The 13,775-nt window shown below is 53.0% G+C and overlaps 2 protein-coding genes across 2 annotated transcripts; one reads left to right on the top strand and one right to left on the bottom strand.

The window, feature by feature from the left end:
* Positions 1–904: 904 nt before the first annotated feature.
* On the bottom strand, positions 905–1,867 carry LOC136787592 (olfactory receptor 14C36-like). The gene has a single exon (XM_066984904.1). The coding sequence runs from the start codon at positions 1,865–1,867 to the stop codon at positions 905–907; it is 963 nt and encodes a 320-aa protein (XP_066841005.1).
* Positions 1,868–9,316: 7,449 nt separating this feature from the next.
* Positions 9,317–9,901, top strand: LOC136787591 (olfactory receptor 14J1-like). The gene has a single exon (XM_066984903.1). The coding sequence runs from the start codon at positions 9,317–9,319 to the stop codon at positions 9,899–9,901; it is 585 nt and encodes a 194-aa protein (XP_066841004.1).
* Positions 9,902–13,775: the final 3,874 nt, after the last annotated feature.

Here is a 13,775-nt window from a genome sequence, read left to right as displayed (position 1 = left end):
TAGCTTCCTCCTGGACTTGGAGCTTCTGAGGCACCACTGAGCTCATAATACCACACCTACAAAACACCCCCTCTTTGGCCCAGAATCTGCCCAGGTAGAAGAGATCTGGTTGTGATCCTTCCAGCCCATGGCACAGCTCCTGGGCTCCCAGCCTCTCTGACACACAGGAGCCAGTGCCGTGCCAGTTCTGGGAGGTGCTAGGGCAGGAGGGACCTTGCAGTCAAATCACTCGCCAGACCTCTTTGCTGGGGCTGCTGCGTGCCCTGGGGCTGCAGAGCTCTCCTCTGCCTGCTCACAGCAGATTGAGCCCTTGAGCTGTGGTCAGTCCACCTTGGAGGAGATCCCCCCTTAGGAGGGAAGTGCTGCAGCGCAGGCCAGCTGTGCCACTGCCGTGCCCACTGCCTGTCCCTGCCTGCAGTCCCAGCACAGCCCCACAGCAGCACTGGCACCAAGCTACAGGAGCAGCCGGGCCTGACCCCACCAGCAGGGCTCAGCACCAGAGGGGGGCAGTGGCAAGAGAGCAGCTCGGCATGCCCCAAGCGCTGGTGCTCCCTGCCCGTGCTGCTGGGATGGGACTCTTTTCCTCTGCAGCCCTGCACATGGCACTGCCCCTGCAGAGCCAGAGCAGCTCTCAGAGGAAGGACGTCACACAAGGAAGGCAGTGCAGGCTCCTTTCTTTTATTTAAATTCACAGAGGGCCTGGCTCCTGATATACAGAATCTCTGAGCTATACCCGACAGGTACATACTGTAGAAGACATGAGATGAATCATACCATTTTAATGGGCAACTTTAGACGTATTAAAACAAAGAAGGTCCTGTAACGAAAACACTCATAAATACACAAACACACACAAAAATAATTATATATATAATATTCGTTGTTCTTCTAGTCATTGATATTACTAGTCATCTGCAGAGGTAGAATGGAAATTTGTTGCTTCCGAAACATATCTACTCATTAATTTCCAGAGCGCTTGCTTAAGCTCCTTGTTCCTCATGCTGTAGATGAGGGGGTTCACTGCTGGAGGCACCACCGAGTACAGAACTGCCACCACCAGGTCCAGGGATGGAGAGGAGATGGAGGGGGGCTTCAGGTAGACAACCACAGCAGTGCTGACAAACAGGAAGACCACGGCCAGGTGAGGGAGGCACGTGGAAAAGGCTTTGTGCTGGCCCTGCTCAGAGGGCATCCTCAGCACTGCCCTGAAAATCTGCACATAGGACAGCACAATGAAAACAAAACAACCAAATAGCAAAGAAACACTAAACACAAGTGCCCCAGCTTCCCTGAGGTAGGCATCTGAGCAGGAGAGCTTGAGGATCTGGGGGATTTCACAGAAGAACTGGTCCACAGCATTGCCATGGCAGAGGGGCAGGGAAAATGTAGTGGCCGTGTGCAGGACAGCATTGAGAAAGCCACTGCCCCAGGCAGCTGCTGCCATCTGGGCACAAGCTCTGCTGCCCACGAGGCTCCCGTAGTGCAGGGGCTTGCAGATGGCAACGTAGCGGTCGTAGGCCATGACAGTAAGAGTATAATATTCTGCTGTAATCAAGAAGACAAACAGAAAGACCTGTGCAGCACATCCTTGATAGGAGATGGCCCTGGTGTCCCAGAGGGCATTGGCCATGGCTTTGGGCAGAGTGGTAGAGATGCAGCCCAAGTCGAGGAGGGCGAGGTTGAGGAGGAAGAAGTACATGGGGGTGTGGAGGCGGTGGTCGCAGGCTACGGCGGTGAGGATGAGGCCGTTGCCCAGGAGGGCAGCCAGGTAAATGCCCAGGAAGAGCCCGAAGTGCAGGAGCTGCAGCTCCCGCGTGTCTGCAAATGCCAGCAGGAGGAACTCGCTCACAGAGCTGCTGTTGGCCATTTACTGGCTTTGGTCATGGACACTGCCAAATGAGAAAGAAAAAAAAATATATAGAGAGAGAGTGTTATGCGTAAAGTCTCTGAGAAAAGTTCAGTTAATTCCCAGTTTAAGCCTCATGTTCCCTTTTTCCAAGAGGACCTCTGTCTGTCTCCGTGTGTGGAGCCCTGCTCTGTGCTTGCTGAGTGTCCTGTACACTGCAGCTGCCTCTGCCCAGCAGCTCCCAATGAGCCTGCTCTGCTCCATTGGAGGTCCCAAGAGGGAAGGTTCCTGGGAAGGGGCTCCCTCGGTTGAGTGAGGGGTGTTTGTCTGTGTGACTCCGTGTGCATCTTCCCTGTTCAATACCTAGGAGACAAAAGCAGCAGGTGGATCGTGCGTGCCTGGCCGGAGAGAGCAGGGAGCATCTCCTCCTGCCTCACCCTCCGTGCACAGCACTCCCTGTCAGAATCAGGCACCAGCAGCTGCCACGCTGGGCAAGGCAGAGAAGCAGGCATGGGCAGGCAGGGCGCACCCAACGCGGTGCCGAGGCTGCGGTGTCGGTGAGGTAGAGCCTGTCCTCACACCCCTGTGCCATCTGCCCAGCACAGCCAGCAGAGGGAAAAGAGCTCTGGAGTGCAAGAAGCGTTTGGAATGTGCTCCTTGTCATATGGTAGGAATTTGGGAGTAAGTTCAATTGTCTCGGTTCAATGCAATAGGAATTTCCATCATCTGTGCAATCCCTACAACTCTGTTAACACAGCCTGCCCAAGAATTAGAGCAGGAAAATGCAGGCAGAGACTGCAGACAGTGCCTTCTCTTTGCAGGCAGCCCCTGCCCTCCCCTTCCTCTGCCCAGGGCTGCCCTGCAGCGCTTTTCCTCCACACCGCACAAGCCATGAGAGACATCCTGGCAGCTCCTGGCAAGGCAGAGATGTCCCGGACCCAGGAGCCCCTTCCAGGAACCTCCCCTGCACTGTCCTGCAGCCAGAGACTTACCATGGGCAGAGCTGTGAAGGTTTCTCCTGCACTGAGCTCTCCTCTGCCCGCACCCTGCAGGCTGCCTGGAATCCCTTTCTGCCTGGGTGCCTGCGGTCAGAGCTCCCAGCCCTGCTGCGCTGTGCACAGGAGCTGCTCCTGGGCACAGCTGTCTCTCTGCACCAGGGCCCTCTTGCCACGAGCTCTCTCTGCCCCACGAGCCCGGCCCAGCTCAGCACCAGACGCCCAGCACAAGGCATTGGAATCCCCCCTTGGGGGGCTTTGGGGAGGAGCCCACGAACCTCAGGCACTGAGAGACAATTGAAGACATCTCTCAACAAGTCCAAGTCAGAGGCAAGTTTCCTGCAGTGTCCCCCTGAGGGCCAGCACTGACACAGCCTCCCTTGGAGCTCGTTAGAGCAGAGCATTGGAGGCAGTGAGGGCAAGGAGACAAAGGCACTGTGAAGGTCACACTGATGTGTAGGGAAACTGGAAGTTTTTGACCAAGCACAAGGGCCAGGCCTTGACCCCCAGACCCTGCGAAGGCAGATCCTTTCCCACACTGCTCAGGGCTCTTCCTGGGGCAGGAGGAGATGGGGATGTGCATGGCCAAGTGCAGGAGAATGGTACGAGCCCTGCCTGGTTCATGGGTGGGGGCGAGGAGGCAATGAGGCCCTGGTGCTTTACCGATAAGCTGTCTCCTCCTAGGCCTCAGTGGCAGAGACAACAGCCAGAGCCATGGACACAAAGCCCTGGGTCCTGTTGGGACTCTCAGCCTTGGCTATCTCCTTGCTCCTCTGATGACCAGCGCATCCTAGCGTCTCCAAGACCTACACCTCTTTCGCTGCTGGCTGTAGACCCTTGTCCGTATGCTGTCATACGGGTTCTTAGCTCAGTAGCTCGTATGAGACTACTCGTGGTGCCCCAGGCTCTCCTCCTCCTGGGCACTGCTCACTCAGCAGGGTCCCAGTCTGCCCTGATGTGTGGGGTTCCCCCTCCTCCAGTGCAGGACTGGGCTCTTCTCCTTGTAAGTGTGAAGAGGTTTCTGTAGGCAAAATCCTGCAGTTTCTCCAGGTTCCCCTGGACAGATGCTGCATTCTGTCAGCTGTTAATGTCCGCAGGCAGATGGCTCACCCTGATTATGCCGACTCTCACGAGGTAACAGCAGCAGGAGTTTGCAGGACAGTTTGGACAATACCGCAGTAACCAGTTTAATGGAATTACAGCACAGAATCACAGAAGGGTACGGGATAAAAGGCTGCCCGATTCCACTTTTTCTCTTCTTCCTTCTCATGCCTGCTGTTATTTTGTCTGGAACTGTGTCCTATATACAAACACTGCACCATACCAGCTAATAGGAAGAAAATTGAGTCTATCCCAGACAAAATGAGGACAATATCCACCCCATATTCCACACCATCTGCATCGTGCTCAGCTCCAGTACTTTCCAATTAATCACCACCACCTTTTCTCTTTTGATATACACACAGAGATATCATGCCCTTAGTCTGGGGGTGTCCTGCTGTTGGCTAGGTTCAAGTTAATTTTCCTCCTAGTAGCTGGTATGATGCTGTGTTTTGCATTTAGCATGAGAAGAATGACGATCACACAATGATAGCTTAGTTGTTGCCCAGCAGTGGAGGGCTGGGGGTGCCTGAGGAGCTGGGGGGGACAGAAGCAGGACAGCTGACCCCAAGTGGCCAAAGGGATGTTCCATACCGCAGCCGTCATGCTGAACAATCAGTATGGGGTGGCTGGCCAGGGTAGGGGGTACCACTGCTGCGGGACAGGCAATCACCATCATGGTCATCATCACCATTGTTTGTATTATTTGTCTTCCCTTTCTGTCCTATGATTTTTTTTTTAATTTAACCCATGATTTTTTTTTTTTAATTTATTTTTTTTTCCCCCTCCTCATTCTCTCCTGCATCCGCTGGGGGTGTAGCAGGGTGTGTGTGTGAGGGAATGGCTGTGTGGTGCTGAGCTGCCTGCCTGGTTAAGCCACGCTCTTTTTGGTGCCCGACATGGAGCACAAAGTTTCAGCCAATGACAGATCTGACCACAGCATGTTAAAAGAAAGCCGTTATAAGCATGAGTTGATTTTAATGGTTGCTGATCACAAAGTCGATTTTTTTATTTTTATTACTTTTTAAATCTCAGGTCTGTTGTGCTCAATTTCAGAACTGTGTTGTACAGCACATGACTTCCTGTATGTCTCCCCTGTCATGCTGTTTATCTTTTCTGATGGCTGCTTCAAGTTTATTCTTTTCTTGTATCGTGTAACACTGGCTTGTGATATGATAAAATTCCTGGTCATGAAACTAATCTGGTACTTGTACTCAGCATTGCCATTACCTCCGTACCTTGGGAGCCATCTCTCAGAAACTATTAAGAATTACACTCTTGACCTTTTCTCCGCAGGAAACCAAGCCATGGGGGAGACAAGGGGAGGACACTTTTCCCCACTGGTTCCCTCTCCCTTTCTCCTTCACCTCCCCCTTCTCCTCCAGGCTAATTACAATAGCTCTTCAAAGCTTTGAATATCCTTGGAATGGTCAAACCAGCATGTTCGTATTGTTACATCTCCTGGATGTGTTTCAGCTTTTGTTTAATGTCAAACAACCACTTAAGCATGCCATCCAGAGATCTGTCCAGAGGCAGGAGAGTGAGGCGTGGCAGGGAGTGTGGGAGGATCTGGGCAGGCACCTAGAGCAGGGGGCACCTCCAGTGCTTTGGAACTTCACCTCTGAGCAAACATAGAATCCTAAAATCTGGTTAAATGCTTGGAAAAGTGGTGTTATCACCCTGGCATTTCCAAAGAGACACATACCACTGCAGTGTGCTGGGTCTCGGCCTATGCTTACAGAGCCACAATCAATGCCACTCCAACCTCTGTGACAAGCCCTGCAGCCACTCCAACCCCTCTGACAGACCCTGCAGCCACTACAGCATCTGCAAAATGCCCTGCAGCAAATCCAGCTCCTTTCATGGGCCCTGTGTCTGCGCCAGAGAAGCAACCTGTGTCTGTATCAGTTGCTCTTATACGCAAGAAAAACAATGGATATGAAAGTCATTTTTTTTTAAGAAAGGAAAGAAACTCCTACCCAGACAAGAAAGGAGGAGAAAGAAGATGAGGCAGGCTTCAGAAAAGCTGGGCCATCATGTGAGTAGGAGGACGAAGAGGAAGAGGTCCTAAGAGCATCAGTAATCACGCGATCCCTATCCCTGTGCTGCTCTGGTGCTGGGAGAAACAGGGCCCCTCCCTGGACTCAGAGGGCAGGAAAGGAGAGATGGTGGGTACACATGATGTGTCACCCTGTGGTTCACCTGTGTGACCATGGAGAGGACATGAGAAAGTGGGATGGAAAATCTGCCTCAACCCTAGAGGCACGGGTATGTGAGTGGCAAGGAACAACAATCCCTAAAAGGGGTTCTTAGAGAACTGCTGCTCCAATTTCCAGTGGGCTGGCCTGCAGACACAGTAAGGAATACTATGAGCAGGACGAGAGGGGCCCAGCCTCGAGCCAGGGGAAGGAAGGGGACAATCGGGTGTATTGGACTCTGAGGAGTATTGGCCTGGCACATCAAACCCAAGAGTTAACTGTACTGGAGGCTAAAGTGAGCCTAACTGGGAAGGAGTGGCAAAAGCACCCCACTGGGACTGGCCTGGAGGCTCTGTGCAACCTTGACATAGACTAAATCACAAGAGGGTCCTTCAAAGATCCAAACGTTTACTGGATGGACTTTGGGCATGACTCCCTTGGAGATGGAGGACATCAAACAGTTGTCTACCTTGCCCACTCTCTCACAGGACCCTTCTGCTGTGCAGGTGCTGATGGCCAATGGGCAGCAGGTGCCAATCACTACCACAACAGCGCACCTGAGGCAGTACTGCACTCACAGAGACTCCCTGATTCCCATGCATGAGCTGGTTCATTGACTGCAGAGCCAACGGGTGATCAGCAACACTTGCTCACCCTTTAGTAGCCCCATATGGACAGTGCAAAATTCTAATGGTGAGTGGAAGAGAACGGTGGACTTCTGTGCCTGAATGAAGTCACACCACCGCTGAGTGCTGCTGTGCTGGGCATGCTAGAACTTCATTCAGTACGAACCGCAGTCAAAGGCAGCCAAGCGCTCTGCCACAATTAATACTGCTAATGCATTTTTCTCCATCCCTTTGGCAGCAGTGTGAAGGCCACACTTTTCTTTCAGTTGGAGGGGCGTCCTGTCCACCTGGAATCGACTGCGCCAGGGGTAGAAACACAGCCCTACCGTTTGCCATGGGCTGATCCAGACTGCCCTGGAAGAGAGGGAAGCTTCTGAACACCTCCAGTACATTGATGTCGTCATCACATGGGGCAACACATCTCAAGAAGTATTTGAGAAAGGGAAGAAAATAGTCCTAATCCTTCTGAAAGCTTGTATTGCCCTAAAACAAAGTAAGGTCAAGGGACCTGCACATGAGATCCTAATGCAGGCTGGTCAGGTTCATGGGGACCCCTGCTTGGGGAAAGGTTGGGCATCGGTCAGTGGCTGATGAGCAATTGCATTGTGCATCACTTGCTTTATACATGTAATTTAAACTATTTTTATTTCAACCCATTATCTTTTGAGGGTGGGTGTCAACTAACATATCTGTGGTGCTGAGGTGCCTGACGGGTTAAAGCACAACGTGTTTGACAACCACAGCACAACAGCACAAATCACACTTGTAAAAATCAGTCTCTGACATCTACAAAGAGGAGCAGTCGGCGATGATGTCAGCCTGCTTCAGACACCACAGCCCAGCAGAGACCCTGCTGCCTTCGGGAGCTGTCAGCCCTGAGGCCTTGGGGACACCTCGAGGGAGCCCAATGGCACAGAGCAAGCGATGCCATGGTCGGGTGCTGTGCTGCTGAGCTGGGCCGGGCTCCTGGGCCCAAGGGGAGCTCGTGGCAAGCAGGCAGCGCTGCAGAGAGACAGCTCTGCCCAGGAGCACCTCCTCTGCACAGCGCAGCAGGGCTGGGGGCTCTGACCGCAGGTGGCACGGGGAGAGGGGAGAAGGAGAGAGGGCTTGGAGGCAGTGAGGAGCGCAGCAACAGAGGGCAGCGTGTGGCAGGACAGATCTGCAGGCTCTTGGCACCGTGAGGCTCTGGCTGGAGGGCCATGCAGGTGGGGTTGCCAGAGGTGTCTTCTACAGCTGGCACATCCGATGGCTGATAGCATCTGTCGGGATGGGTCTCTCTGTTTCTCCAGCGATGAGTAGAAGATGCTGTAGAGAATGGCATTTATGGTTGCAATTTTCAAGAGAAAGACCAAGGCAGGGGCTACCAGAAAGGCAAGCCTTTTTCTGCACTCGGTGCCTGAAGAATCCTGCACTGGAGGGGAGGCAGGTTTCATGGTAATGGATTGTCAGGATTGTACAGGAGACTGAGACTCCTAGAGCATTGCAGTGAGGGACCAATATGCCATCAATGAACTTCATAAAGTCCCTTCCCGCACCTCAGCCCACAGGCTGCACCAACATCATCATTGTGGTCCTCTCAGGCTTTATCCTAGCTGATATTTAGGAGCCGCAAACCCTCCAATGCCCAGTGCCCTGCCTTTGGGAGGTGTCTGTGGGCTTGAGGTGAGCACAGATCATTTGCAATGAGCAGGAGCTGCCTCCTCTGCAGGCAGAGCTGCAGCACAGGAGGGTGTGCTGAGTGTCCGTCTGTCCCTCCCTGGCCTTGCCTCCCCTGGCAGCAGCACGCTGCCATTCCTCCTGGCTTCTCCACCTGGCCGTGCTGCTGCTGCTCTTGTTCCCAGGCTGCCTGGGGATGGGGGTTTCACCTGCCCATGGAGTGAGCCCTCGGGGTGCCTGGGGGAAGGGGAGTACGGGGACAGGGTGAGGGGTCTGGAGATGGGCACTTGGAGCCTGGCTTCTTCTGCTCTCAGCAGTCTTCAAGCTCTTCTCAGGAGAACCTCCTTAAGGCAATTGCCCTGCAAAGAGGTGCCAGCACAGAGCAGCTGAAACCAATGCAGGAAAGGGATCTGCCAACTGTCTGCGTGCAATTGGGCAAGAGCTTTGAGGCCCTTATTTGAGAAATGGGAATGATTTTCTCAGATCACTCTGGTATGTTATTACTCTATTTCTGTTCCTTTGACAGGACCCCAAGCGCAGAAGGAGGAAATGCCCAACAGCAGCTCTCTGAGCGAGTTCCTCCTGCTGGCATTCGCAGACACGCGGGAGCTGCAGCTCCTGCACTTCGCGCTCTTCCTGGGCATCTACCTGGCTGCCCTCCTGGGCAACGGCCTCATCCTCACCGCCGTAGCCTGCGACCACCGCCTCCACACCCCCATGTACTTCTTCCTCCTCAACCTCGCCCTCCTCGACCTGGGATCCATCTCCACCACTCTCCCCAAAGCCATGGCCAATGCCCTCTGGGACACCAGGGCCATCTCCTATCAAGGGTGTGCTGCACAGGTCTTCTTTTTTGTTTTCTTACTTGGAGCAGAGTACTTCCTTCTCACCATCATGGCCTACGACCGCTACGTTGCCATCTGCAAGCCCCTGCACTATGGGAGCCTCGTGGGCAGCAGAGCTTGTGCCCAGATGGCAGCAGCTGCCTGGGGCAGTGGCTTTCTCAATGCTGTCCTGCACACGACCAACACATTTTCCCTGCCCCTCTGCCAAGGCAATGCTGTGGACCAGTTCATCTGTGAAATCCCTCAGATCCTCAAGCTGTCCTGCTCAGATGCCTACCTCAGGGAAGCTGGGGCACTTTTGCTTAGTGTTTCTTTAGTCTTTGGCTGTTTTGTCTTCATAGTGGTGTCCTATGTGCAGATCTTCAGGGCCGTGCTGAGGATGCCCTCTGAGCAGGGCCAGCACAAAGCCTTTTCCACGTGCCTCCCTCACATGGCCGTTGTATCCCTGTTTGTCAGCACTGCCATGTTTGCCTACCTGAAGCCCCCCTCCATCTCCTCTCCATCCCTAGACCTGCTGCTGGCAGTTTTATATGTGGTAGTACCTCCAGCACTGAACCCCCTCATCTACAGCATGAGGAACCAGGACCTGAAAGCCACACTGAAGAAAATGATTCTAGTGGTAATATTTACTTAGCAATGAATTGACTATCTCACTTTTCTACTTTTATTCAAGTTAATCTCAGGCAACTTTTGACCTTTATGTGTAGTATTGTTTGCAATTCTGTTTTCAGTTAAATGTTTGCTTTCATTCGTCTTTTCCAGATGACCAACCCTCTGTTTGACTGAGAGGTTTTCTGTAAACATGTTTATTCCTAAATTACACCTGGCCTCCATTGTGGCATCTTGTTAATAAAAGTGAAGTTGCTCGGTGCTCAGGGCTCTTCTTCCCAAACTGGAGAGCAGAAGACGCTAAAGGAAATGCCAGGCTTAAGGCCTCATTCTTGTGCTTGGGTGCCACCTGGACACAGGGGCAGGAGGGCACGGGGTGGGGGGTGAGGGAGTCAGGGCTGGACTGAGTCATCACTGGTGGATTCCCAGTGCCCCTGGAGGCCCTGACTGGTCAAGAAGCATCTTCCTGGGATTGAAACGTGACAGGGCTGGCGGCATCAGGGAGGTATCGGGAGCCACCAGGACACCCTGAGGGTTCTCCTAGGATGCCGTGTGCCTTGTGTTGGGTGGGCAGCGAGTGGGTCTTCAGAGTAAAGCCAAGCCAAAGGATGCACGGGCTGATGGGAGCTCTGCAATGCCAGGACACACAGCGAGGCCACAGCACAAAGGTCTCAGAGGCCTTCAGTGAACAGTAGGAAAGGGCCAAGCATGGGTGAGCAGGCAAGGTCCAGGAGGTGGGGAGAGGTGGGCAGGGGCTGGGCTGGGCTGGGCAGTGCCCGGCAGAGGGCACCAGCAGCATCAGGGAGCGGTGGCAGCATGCAGGGGAGGGCTCCCAGCAGGGCTTGGTGCTGCAGAGCCAGGGCTGGGGAAGGGAGCCCAGAGCTGCAGGGGCAGGGGACACGAGGCCGCTCGGGGCTCTTGCTGGCCTGGGCAGAGCACGAAGGGGGCCCAGGGCATTCGTCCCCTCACCGCAGCCTGCCACGACCTGCACGGCGCTCACGGAGCATCCAGGGACAGGCTCTGCCCCGTGGTGCGCAGGGAGAGGGCAAAGCCTCTCTGAAATTGAGGCTGAAACTGAAAAAGGTCCCTCCGCTGCCCCGTGGTGGGACAGGTTACCTTTATTTGACGTAGTTCTCGTGTAATTTGCATTGATGAAAACTGGTAAATGGATGTTTAGGTGTCTCCTAGGAAGAAGGGAGAGTGTCTTGGGATCCCAATGGCCATTTCAAATTTAGGTCTGTCCCAAGAAACGACTGAAGAAGGAATTTGCCTTGAAGGGGTTTCCTGTGCTGGGCTGGGCTGCAGTTACAGGGACAAAGAGCACTGCTGGCAGTGGAGGTGCCCAGGAAACATCACCTGTCTCCACCGTATCTACCAATGGCCTCTGGTCTCCTGCAGGTCCTTTCAGACAGCTTCTGTTCCAGGGAATTACTCTAAATGCAGCAGAGCCTCTGGAGGCCTAATGATTTCATTGGAAGCAGAACCAGGAAATGGGATTTCAAGGAAATATTTCAAATGTGAGTAAACTACTCTGAAGACCTTGGCACTGGTTGCTTATGGTCAGACAGCAAAGCTCTGCCTCAGTACCCAGTATTTTCTTCAGTACCTAAGTCATAAAGCAACGACTTCATTACCTCAAATGATTCAATCCCTTCTGTAAAATGTCACACAGTGTAGTTTCTCTCATGAAGAAATAGGCATTTTCAGGATGTATATTCACCACAGAAAAAGAAATACTGGTGTTCACTTGTACTTGCATTGTCATCATTTTGACTATCATGGTGTGCTCCCTCATCTTCCAGGTACATCCACCCATCTGGATTAAACAGTCCATGTTGAATGTCCCCTTTCCAGCTGCCTGTCTGGACCTATGCACTTCCCATGGTTCTCCTGGCTTGCCCTCCCCTTCCTCCTGGATCACTCAGACCGCCCTCACCAACCCAGTTGCTGCTTTGAGCTTCAGGGAGTTGAAGCTTGCCCAGCTATCTGCAGTCTGTCCAACTGTGTCCTTAGAAAGCTCATCATCATTTATCATTGAATTAATATCATATGGATTAATTCTAATCTTAACACTTATAATTTCTGGTCCATCAGTATAAAAGACTTCTTGTCCAGTCATTCTTTTGGAAACATAAACCTCACAGGAGGCACACAGGATGAGGAGCTTGCTTTGCTTTTGGAAGATTGCTGCATGTTTTCCTGTTGTTTGGTTTGAAATAAGGAGAAACCCTTCTGCGCCTGTGTGCATCCAGGTCTCTAAGGCAAGCAGGAGGGAGCTGGTGCAAAGGAGCTGTAAAACCCAGCTGCAGACTTCTCGGCCGAAGTCTGGTGGAAGGAGAAGTGATGCAAGCGCCAAAGAGAGAAATGTCAGGGCTGTGGTGGTGAGGAGCAAAGTTTTCCATGCAGTGTCAGACCTCAAGAGTCTGCTTTTCCTCCCTGTGCAGGTCTCCAAAGGAGACACCCTGGACCAATATCAGTTAGAGAATAATGCTCCAAACTGAAATTCAATAAAACACATCCTTTAAGATGACAAAAGATATTTTCAGGTGCTTCTCAAAATCTTCCTCCTTAACTACACCATGAAAGCTCTCCAATTAGCTGAACAAGTCTTGAAGACTTGAAGAAAATTATGGGAGAGATATGTCTGCTTAGGACGTTCTGCATTTTAATGAGTTCCATGGTGTATTTTGGTGCTCAGTCTATGAGGCTCAGGTACTGAGAGGAGAATGATGTAACCGCTTGAGAAGGTAAAGTCAGAAGGAAAAGTTGAAGTGACTTGGAGTATTAATGGGCCCCACTGAGGGCTGTCACTAACAAAGCCTCCCAGGGACTTGTTAGGGCACATAATTGGAAGTCGTGATTGCAGACAGGCAAAGCTCTGTGCTGAGAAAAGTCTTGGTTGGTTTTGGTGAAGCAGAAGGGCCAAGGCCTGACCCCAGCCCCTGGGAGGGGAGATCCTGCACCCCCACGTCTGGCTCAGGGCTCTTCTTGGGGTCTGTATGATGTGGTGGGCAGTGTGATGCCACGAGAAGAACTTCATTAGGACACCTCCCCACCCCTGCACAGGGTATCAAGGAAGCAGTGAGGCCCCATTGCAATGACTATATCTTGTCTCCTCAGAAGCTCTAGCCAGAGGGACAAAAACGTCAGGGCTGTTGGGGCCTCCCTTTCTGCCAGAACCCTCTGCCTTCTCCTCTGCAGGCTTTCCTCTGCTGTCCCACACTTTGCCCTATTTCCTTGAAGTCTGCAGACACCCATCTCTGTCCACCACCTTGCTCTCATCCAGGACTTTCCATCGTTTCGTCAATGTCTCGTCAACCCTCACCAGCTGTTCCTTGAAACACAACGCTTGGTCTGATCATAGATGCTCAGCAGCATCTTCCAAGGCCTGGGCCTGCTGCTGGCCTTGCAGCTTCTTGGCTAGACACAGCCAAGCCTTGTGCCTCCTGCTGTCCAGTCCTGGCCTCAAGCAGAAGGGACAGGACAACCCCTCTGTGGGCCTTCTTTCTGTCTGGGTCCTCCTGGGGATGGAGGCAGAGGGGATCCCACAGGCAGCATGCCAAGCAGGGGCCTTCTGCTGGCCTAGCAGGGCCACTGGCAGGTGTCAGCCCCAAAGTGCCGATCCCAGGGAGAAGCCAAGGCTGACCTGCCACCTCCAGACACAAGGGACCTCACAGTCCCTTTGCGTGACACGTTCCTGCTGCTGCCCTATCAGCTGCAGAGACAGAAGTGACCTCCCAGTCACTGCCCCAGTCCCATTCCTCCTGCTGGGGCAGGAGATCCTGCGGCAGAGCTGAGCTCATCAGAGCATTCCCACCCATCTCCTCCTTGTGGCCCACAAGCTGATCAGATCCATGGCCCCTCACATCCATCTCTGAATGCCATGCGACTGCACAGCC

The sequence above is a fragment of the Anser cygnoides genome, chromosome 30 (genome assembly GCF_040182565.1).
Source record: "Anser cygnoides isolate HZ-2024a breed goose chromosome 30, Taihu_goose_T2T_genome, whole genome shotgun sequence".
In the NCBI taxonomy this organism is placed as follows: Eukaryota; Metazoa; Chordata; class Aves; order Anseriformes; family Anatidae; genus Anser; species Anser cygnoides.
Note: the sequence above shows the minus strand (reverse complement) of the source record. Positions and strands in the feature narration are given on the sequence as shown.